The 9,768-nt window shown below is 43.5% G+C and overlaps 1 protein-coding gene across 1 annotated transcript; it reads left to right on the forward strand.

Moving 5' to 3' along the window:
* Window positions 1-868: 868 nt before the first annotated feature.
* Window positions 869-7,747, forward strand: LOC103055993 (phospholipase A2 inhibitor gamma subunit B-like). Its single transcript, XM_007427285.3, has 5 exons — window positions 869-914; window positions 5,325-5,444; window positions 5,964-6,119; window positions 7,149-7,292; window positions 7,545-7,747. The coding sequence occupies exons 1-5, from the start codon at window positions 869-871 to the stop codon at window positions 7,745-7,747; spliced, it is 669 nt and encodes a 222-aa protein (XP_007427347.1).
* The last annotated feature ends 2,021 nt before the right edge of the window (window positions 7,748-9,768 follow it).

Below are 9,768 nucleotides of genomic sequence, written 5' to 3' on the forward strand. Positions count from 1 at the left end.
TGGTTCTCAGTCATGATTTCTCAGTTTTGTCCTTATTCTGCAATGGAGAGAATGTTTGAGGATGTCTGTTACAAGGGATGAAAATGGTTAAGACTGTCTTATGATCTGAGTTTCTGTTCTGCTCTGGAAATAAAATCAGGGAGGTTGTAGCTGTAGATTGTGATTAAAATACCATGTTATGCCCATTACATTTCTTCATGAATATGAATATCGCATTCAAAAAGCTAAAAACAGAGGGGAAAAACAAGCTCAAAGAACAGAAATGATTCAAACCATGAAATATTCCCCCCCCCATGCTTAAAGCACATTATTCAGGAGAATATTAATACATTAATATTAATGGTTCCACAATAGTTCTGCAACTGCTGCATTCACTTTGGTGTAGTGGCTAAAACGGTCAAGCAGGACTGGAAAGACCTGGGTTCAATCCCTCTCCACTTGATCACAGGGCTCACTGGGTCACTTTGTGTCTGTCTCTCTTGTGCTAAGGCAGCTAGAGATTTAGTTTCAGCAGCTATTGCAATTAAGCCACAAAGCACACCTCTGTCTCTTGTGGGGAGGCTGCTAATGGGACTGTAAAGCATTTAGAAAGGAGACACCCTGTATCTTCTGGCCATGTTGGGTGCTGGCGAGCGGATTCTGCAGAAGACCCAGCTTCAAAGGCATACATGGAAGACGGGAGGGACTATTTAAAAGCCTGCAGACAGGTTTGCCCGGGGCATCCTAAAACCACATAGTTGCTCAACCCAGCCCCTTGCTCCTTGAGTAACCTAAGCCTCTCTTGCTTTTGGCCAGATATATTGTTCACTAGGGAAGAAAGAGCTTCTGGCTTGAGTTCCAGAAAGCTGCTGTGTTCTCAACTAGCACCATGTACTCTCTTGCCCTTTGCCTTCTGATCCCACTCCTACACCCAGGTAAGTCCTTTGGATTGATAGAGTTTTACAGGTTGGTTTTTGACTAAGGAGGGGGGCATGCCTGGCTCTTCCAGATGCACTGGAGGAGCTTGGATTTCTCTCTTCCCTTTCTAATTACTCCGGTTTGTGAACAAACTCTTGGAAACCTTCCCTCAGAGCTGAAGTGGCTTGATTGGCAACAATGAGTGATGTTAAATGTTTCGCTTTGGATGTGATTCCCCACTTCCTGCAAATTCTTCAGGCTCTCACATTTCTCTTAATGCACCGAAACAAATCAAGCTGGCTTTGTTTGAGCAGGTGGCAACTTTCATTGAGCAAGCTTGTATTTCTCTCTCTGATGGCATTGGGATGCAGGTTTACGGAGGAAGGGAATAAAAAATGGGTGATGGGTGATGGTGATTCTTCTGAATCAAGCAATGCGGAAGAGAGTTAAGAAGCCGTTGTATGCTAGAAATCTTTTGAAAAAGGCTTATATTAGGAAATCAGCCTGTCTTACAATTGTGGGGGACCAGGTGCCATCCTCTTCCTGGTACTGTGGAGGAGGAAGACTAGAGTATATGAAACAAGAAACAAATCTACATGAAATCAGGCTGTCACATGTCACTCTCTTGCTTCATGGACTTTTCCACTCTCCTACCCCAAGGGCTGATGCACATCACCAGTTGCAGACACAAAGTCATGCTGATCTTTTCCTGCTAGCTGGGGTCATAAGGATCTCAGTTGAAGCAACAGCTTTCTGTCCCAGTTTGGGGAAGACTTCCTTTGCTTTAAGGATCAAAGAGCCATGATCTAGAAGGAAGAGACAGAGTTCATGCTTTCTGTGATAGCAGTAGCAAACTGCTTTTTCTCGTCTTCTGTTCTCCTCGGTAAGGCATGATTCCATCATGGCTACAAAGTGGCTAAAGTTGGCAGAGAGACAGCCCTGGATGAACCATTAAGCAAAATAAGCTCATTTTGGGGGAAGGGGAGCACCACAGAAATTTCCCCCCTAGCTATCACGCCCTTAACTCTTTTACTGCCATACTTGACTTTAGTCAGATTTTTTTGTAGTTGTCCTTATCTGTCATGTTTGACTCTGATCTGCATTGTTAAAAACGTTTTCTTTGCCATGGGGAGTGACTAAAGTTTGAAAGTTTGGTTTGAGGGTGACACTGGATATCACATCTGTTTCTGTCCCATAGCATGAGAGTTTTGCTTCTGTCAAGGGGTACCATTGTTGGGTTGTGCTTAGGGCATCAGTTGGCCTTAATCCACCCCTGGAGACAGACCATTCTGTTCCACACTGCCTTGTACCCAGTATCCTGGAACCTGAGTATAAACATGCCTGCTGTCCCTTCAAATGAAATGACTGTGCTTACATAGACGGTGCGGCCATCAGCAACAGCCCAACCCAGCCCAGCCCAGCCCAGCCCAGCCCAGCCCAGCTGGTATGGGCTGGGGTGTCAGCTGTCTCTTGGGTTGATTGCGTGGCCCTAAGAAAAGTGTACAATAACATTAAAAAAATAGAAAAATAATACAATAATAATACAATAAAATAAAATAAATAGAAGACACCCATAGAGGAAGCTCAAGAGCCAAGTACCGGACCTCAAGTATGAACATGCATGTCATATATGTCATCCCCCCCATACAGAATGACCAGGGATATAGCAGGACCTCCCAGCACAGGGGCTGGTGTGATGACTATTTCTTAAGTTGACTTCACAGTCATAAAAAGAATTTTACAACAACAAGAGAAATAGAAAAAAGATATCCATAGAGCAGTGTTTTTCAAACTTAGCCACTTTGAGAAATGTGGACTTCAACTCCCAGAATTCCCCTGCCAGCATGGGTGCCATTTTGGGGATGCTCAGCTGTGGGCTGATTTTGATGTACAGGTGGAGGGGTGAAGACATGTACTTTGGGCGTAGTGGGTGGAGTGTGCTCACAGCAGGGCAAGGAGTCAGTTTGGATCTGGTCTCTGTTTCCTCCCCAAAGTATCTTTTCTGGTGAAGTTATACTACCAAAGAAAGGTGTGACAACTTGGTCACTGATCTTTTCCTTGACAGAAAAAAGACCCAAGAAAAGGAAAATTATGTTGTCAACACCACAGTAGGACCCACCCTGCCATCTCTATTTTCCCAGAGAATCATGAAATGGCTAGAAGACAAAAAATGAGGCCCAACACGTGTGCCCAGAATCAGGTGGCAAACTGGGCAGAAGGATTTGTTCAACTCTACAACAAACCGAAAAAGGATTTCATGATTCTCTGAAGCCAAGCTGATTTTGTATGGGGTATTTTGTGAATGAGAACCTGTTTTATCGGGCTCTTGGAGGGATCTTTGGCTAGTTAATATACTCAGGGGTGCCCAAAGAGAGTGTGAGTCAAAAACGTCAATATGGCAGGCATGAGCATGCTGACAAAGCCCCACCCCTTTTTTTACATGTGTCACTTTGGGGCTTTGTGCAGTTATGTCTGCCACTTTTTTAATCCCCTTGTGGATGCTTCTAAACCTTCACACACACAAACAGAGATGTGGATATATTGGGAGGAAAAATCCCCCTATAAGTTGTCTAGACCATGAAATACAAAAATATTTTCTTTTTTATGTCGGGTGTATTTTTGTGTCTGAGTCTGTGTGTGACAGAGAGAGAGAGAGAGAATCTCTTCTTTCCTATCCTCACTTTCTCACTAGTGATTTATAGCATCTTCTACTTCAAATTTCATTATGGTGCTGATACGACAGCAACAAGAACAATTTTGTATTGTTTCAGCCACGTCCAGGGGTGCGTCCGGTAGGGAGGCAAAGGGTAAGGGGGACAGACTATTGAAAATAGTACAGTAATACCTTGGGTCACGAATGCTTCTGTTCACAAACAATTGAGTTTGCGAATGCAAAAGTTTGCTTCCATTCGCGAACTCCGCATCGGGTGACGAACACGACCCGCGGCCATCTTCTCTGCTCCGACACGTGGTCGTGGCTTCCTCTAGGTGAGATCGCGGTCGCAGACAGACACTTGCTGTGAAGCTTTTTGGTGTCACTTCAAGCAAGGTTAGTGTTCTCTCTCTTCATACTGTACTGTACTGTTCTTTGTTTCATATTTTTGTGGTTAAAAAAAAAAATATGGTTCAGAACGGATTAACCTTATTTACACTGAACCTTATGGGAAAATTTGATTCGGTTGGCGACCAATTCGGTTGGCGACCACGTTTGTAGGGGTCAGAACGGATTAACCTTTTTTACGTTGAACCTTATGGGGGAAATTTGATTCGGTTCACGACCAGAATCGTGGGATGAATTAAGTTCGTGAAGCGAGGTACCACTGAACTGCAGCACTGCCATATAAGCCTTGTCCCTTTTCTATGGGTGTTGCGACATCGTATGCACACCTCAAAGAAGCGGATCTTGGAGTGCAACGGTGCTTGTGTCAGAATGACAAACCCTACGGGGGCCGTGGGTGATGCCTGCTGATGCTATCAAGTTGCTCGACTAAGTCTCTCGTGAGGAACAGCAGAAGTTTAACGTGCCTCAAGAGGCGTTTGTGTTTGCAGTTGCTTAAAGACATCTGAACAGCAACGCTGTGTGTGACTCAGTACGGTCGCAGAAGGTCTGGCCCAGCCAATGTGAAATGTGAGATTCTTTGCAACTCTACACAGCTGCTCTTCTCTTGTTTTTTGAACATGTTAACCCATCTTGATTTTTTTTAATCCTTAGCTCAGCCTGAAGGCTTAACAGTTCTGCAAGAGGTAGGGCGGGTCTGGAGCAGGCAAGGAGTAGGTGTGTGTGTTGAACTAGTGTACCTGATCACTGAACCATCACTCATTTGGGTGGGCCCTTTTTTTTTTTAAAGGACACTCTTGTTTTTTTTTCCTGGCAAAGTTCATGAGCTTTTAATAGTAGAACAATTAGGGGAAATTCAACAGGGAACAATGATGCTTGGTAAAGGCCCAGATTTAGCAGAATCAAGCCCGCAAGCTGGAGAATGAGAAGTCTTTGCTGGAGTATTAGATGCGGTAAAATAATTCTGAAGACAATTTGATGAATAAGTCACAAGCATCCATTCTACAGCCATTGATATGTTTTAGCATATTTTAATTAATTATCTATTTTAATGAAAGTTGATTCTATTTTTATCGTAAACTGTTCAGAGTCATTCCACAGTGAGATGGGCGGTGACAAATTTGAAATATAAATAAATAACTAAATAAAATTATTAAGCTTCTCCCATTTGTTTGTGATTTAAAACAGGAAGGCTTTGGGGATTGGGGAGATGCAGTTTTCAGATTTGATATCCACCAAGGTTCACTTTTTGGAAGCAAACTGTTCAAGCTCTAATCAGGCTGGAAGTTAGTACGTACTGAAATGGTTCTAGAGCCAATCTCAGCCTCAGAGATTATTTCAGTCCCTTTCTTTCTACATCTCCCTGCAGGTGACGCCATCTTCTGCTTCAACTGCACCAGCACAGAAGGTTATAATTGCAGCACAACTCAGCAGAAATGTTCACTCACGGTCAACAGCTGTATCACCATCGCTCGGGATGAGGACACAGGTCTGTAACTATCTTTCCGTTTGTCTCTAAAACAAAATTAGAATAGAAAAGAACGGTTTATCTTTTTTCTATCTGTTCTTACTATAGTTCTTCTGCCATACTCCTGAGGACTTATGGTGGTTTACGTTTAGCACAATGGCATGTGCTAAGAAATTTGTTTGCACCAATTCCTCTCCAAGGTTTGTAAGCTCCAAAATTGTGATCTTTCCCCACATAGCTATCTGAAATTCATTGCTAGATATGGCCAGAGATAGGACAGGGGACCTTCTACATGAAAAATGTGTGTTCTCTCAATGCATTATGACCATGGGCTCAAGATTGTCCATGCCAAGCTGATGCTTGCGAGAAGCTCCAAAACTCCATCTCCCCACCATACACCATTATACTCAACAGAGATGGTCACTATGAATATCCTTTGGACTACTGTAGAGGAAAAGAAGGATCAGGCCTTCCTTCATTGTCAAAGGACATATCTGCTTCAGGAGATTGCCTCTTCATTGATCTGACTCCCATCCCCAGGGACCCAGGACATAGAAAACCCAACTTATGAGAAGAAGTGCAATTCAGACGATCGATTGTGCAACCAGTTTTACGGGCTGATGGCAGGGGATTTTCGCATGCGGTGGAATTCCAGCTGCTGCCGTGCTGACCGCTGCAATACTGAGGAAATAATTGGTAAAGAACTGGGATTGTTTCAATAAAAGAAGCTGTTCTGGGTTGGATTAAGCAGCATGTTAACTATACTTTTAAAGCAAGTTTCTGACAAAGGCAGCAGTCTTCTGTAGCAAGCCTTCCAAGTGTTGCTAATTCCTACCTGTCCATTGGTTATACTTGCTGTGGCTCTTGGGGGATGAATTCCAAGGGCACCTGGATGGCCACAAGTTTCCTACCTATTCCATGTAAGTAAATCCTTTGGAATGGAGAGATTCTGTAGAACATGGGGAATGGTTCTTAATCAGAAGTAAGGTGCCAGGAGGTGGCATACAAGCCCTTGAAATGCAGAGAAGCTATTCTATGACCACAGAGTGTAGTTTTCACAGTTGCTATTTATTGAGAAATGACATCCGGATAATGCCATCTACATTTAGCAAAAACTGGCTATGAGCTCCCCTCCTCCCCACAGGCAATACGTATATAAAGATGTGACATCTGCTGCCAAGGTCAGTTCAAGATCTGCTCTGAAGAAGCTAGAAAACTGGTTAACAAACTCCAGGACATATTCATGGTCTCATAGGGCATTCTCCAGAAGCTATTTGTCTAGGATGCCAATGCCACAGCTGGGTTGAATTGGGCAGGCTGCTGCTGATGGCCCCACTGTATACATAAGCACAATCTTGTCTAGGGGGAGAATTCTACTTTCTGACTTGCAAGATTCTGTTAATGTAGCTTTATGATAAAATAAAATTAGCTCATCTGTTCGTGTTTCCTGTCTAGTCTACTTAGTAAGGCTGACATCAATCTTGCAAGTCTGAAAGTAGAATTCTCCCCCGTCTCCTTTACAGCCCAAGAAATCAGGGAGGGTCTTTTCTGAGCCTCTTGCCCCATCCACTATCCAGCTGTGGGCTATGCTGCCTCTTATCTGACCATTCCTTTGGCAGTGTCTCTTGGCCCCGTCTCCCAAGATCTTTCCCACAAGCCATTACAGCAAATTGTTTCATGTTATAGAGATTCTCAGGTTCTTCTTTTGGCTCTCTCCATCCATAGTTCAAAAAGCATCTCAGAATCGGAATGGAGTCCATTGCAATTCATGCTTTGCCCGTGGCACAGATTTGTGTCTTAACAAGACTGAGGTGGCCTGCACAGGTCTCATGACACACTGCATCCACTTTGCCACTAGTACAAAGAAAGGTAAGTAGACATAAAGAGGGCTGAGTATGGTGAAGATGGAGAAGTTAACTCCATCTCTTGCCCATGGGAATTCTACCGCCTATTGTTTAGTCCTGGACTCAATCTTTGTCAAAGTGGGTTTACAACCATGTTAATAAATATAAGAAAACACAGCAGAGTCAAAAACTCCCTGCTGATTGTGAGAAGAATTATAGAGATGGCTCTGTTCATTCAAACCAGCTAATCCTTTCCCCTCCCATTCTTCCAATACAGAGCAATTCAAGGACCAACAGGTTGCCTTCACAGGATGTGCTACCAAGAACCTGTGCGACATGGGAGCGGTGGCGCTGTTTGCTGCTGGCCGCAATGTTGAAGTCACAACCAACATGTGCAGTTCTGCACCAGGAATTGCCTCTCAACACAACTTGGTCCAATACTTTCTAGCAGGGCTGCTCATTCTTAATTTTTGTTTCTGAATCGTTGTCCTACAAACTCCCACCACTGTCTGTCTGGTCATCTTCTACGATCCCTCCCTACACTTTCTTCTACCTTGTTGGTCTGCTTTCAGCTCCCACTTCCCTCTCAGACAAGTTGTTGCACACTACACACCCAGCCTGAACCCTGAAGGAAAGTGTTTGGCATGGGAATGATTTCTGCATCCAGTTCCTGTTTCTCTGGTCCTGGTCAGTGGGGAAGATTTCTGCCTGTGAAGGGTTCACAAACTCATTTCTTCCAGAAGAGACAGATTGGCAAGGTGTGAGTAGAGGAAGTCAACATGTGGTTTTACCAGATTTGAATGCTGTTGCCAAGCTTTTACTGTATTTTAAGTGTAAAATATAAATAGAGGAGCAATTTGTGTATTTTTACATCTGCACCCTGGCCCCACCCATGTTTTGGAATGCAGCCCTCAGCTAGCCATTCAAGGGATTCCCCATCCCCTGCCAGTGGATAGAGAACTGGAATTGGACCAGGTTCAACTCTCTACCCAGCTATGAAAAACAGAGGCTGTATTTACTCACAATACAGTTATTCCATTTTCTTTATTTGCACAACAGCTGCAATATTGGCTAAGCAAATGGCCTGGGATCACACAATATGGTAGGCCACCAAATCACTATTAACCACCATTACAACTAATCAAGCTTGGTTAGCAACTGCAGTTGTCAGTGCAGCTGACCTGGCTAAACATCTTACATGAAGACAACCATTGGATGAGTTTAGCTCCTTATCTAACCAGTTCACAGTTTTTTCCCCCAAGGGAAATATCTCATTCTATCTTCTTCTTCTTCTTCTTCTTCTTCTTCTTCTTCTTCTTCTTCTTCTTCTTCTTCTTCTTCTTCTTCTTCTTCTTCTTCTTCTTCTTCTTCTTCTTCTTCTTCTTCTTCTTCTTCTTCTTCTTCTTCTTCTTCTCCTTCTTCTTCTCCTTCTCCTTCTCCTTCTTCTCCTTCTTCTCCTTCTCCTTCTCCTTCTCCTTCTCCTTCTTCTCCTTCTCCTTCTCCTCCTTCTCCGTCTCCTCCTCCTCCTCCTCCTCCTCCTCCTCCTCCTCCCTCCTCCCTCCTCCCTTTCCAATCGCTGACCCAGAGTATTTCCTTGCTGCTTTTGGAGTCTCAGTTCTCTTCCTTTTCTGTGGGGCAACTAAAGCTGTTTTCCCTGCTGATTCATCATATTTGGCTTATAGTCCAGGTACAGTGTATCTCATTAGATCAATGTTTCTCAACCTCAGCAACTTTAAGATGTGTGGACTTCAGCTTCCAGAACTGAAGTCTGGCTGGGGAATTCTGGCTGGGGAATTTTGGGAATTGAAGCCCTCAGATCTTGAAGTTGCTGAGGTTGAGAAATACTGGTCTTGAAGAGCCCTTAATTCCAGGGCAATCATGGTGGAACTGTTGTGACCATTCCAAGCATATGTCTGATGACAAATTCTCTTAGTGTTTAACTTATCACAAGCTGTGTCACTAGTTCTTGCTCAGGCATTACCCAAGTTCCTACCTCCAACAGATTTTTAATTTAATGTTGGTAAAGGATCCAGAGGCATTTAAGGGAGTGGAAGATCTATAAATTATCTCAATCAGCACATGAGGCTATACAAGACGACTGTCTTTATCACTTTCTTTACTTCTGGGGGTGAACTGCAGGAGGTCTTTCAAAGGAGTGGTCCATGAGATTATAGGCGTGAATCCCTAAGAATGGATGCTATAAGATGAGGGAACCCTTATTTTCTGAAGGAGATCTCCTGCCACTTCTTCAACAACTCCTTGAAACAACAGACAAAACCCAATTCTTCTGCATGCTCTGTTTATTTTGGTTATGGCTCAATGACACTTAAAAGTTAAGAAAGAACAGCACAGTGAGCTAGAACATTGAAGTGTAGTAATTAAACCCCAATCATCCATCACCAACTCTGAAAATAAAGTTAAGTACCTTTGGTCCCAAATTCTTACCACCCTCTTGATTAAGCCCTCAAGATGCTGCCCGCTCAAACTTATTGGCCATTAAG

This window comes from Python bivittatus, unplaced genomic scaffold, assembly GCF_059951505.1.
Source record: "Python bivittatus isolate LINGU-HERP-01145 unplaced genomic scaffold, Pbiv_v1 ctg000310_np1212, whole genome shotgun sequence".
Classification (NCBI taxonomy): domain Eukaryota; kingdom Metazoa; phylum Chordata; class Lepidosauria; order Squamata; family Pythonidae; genus Python; species Python bivittatus.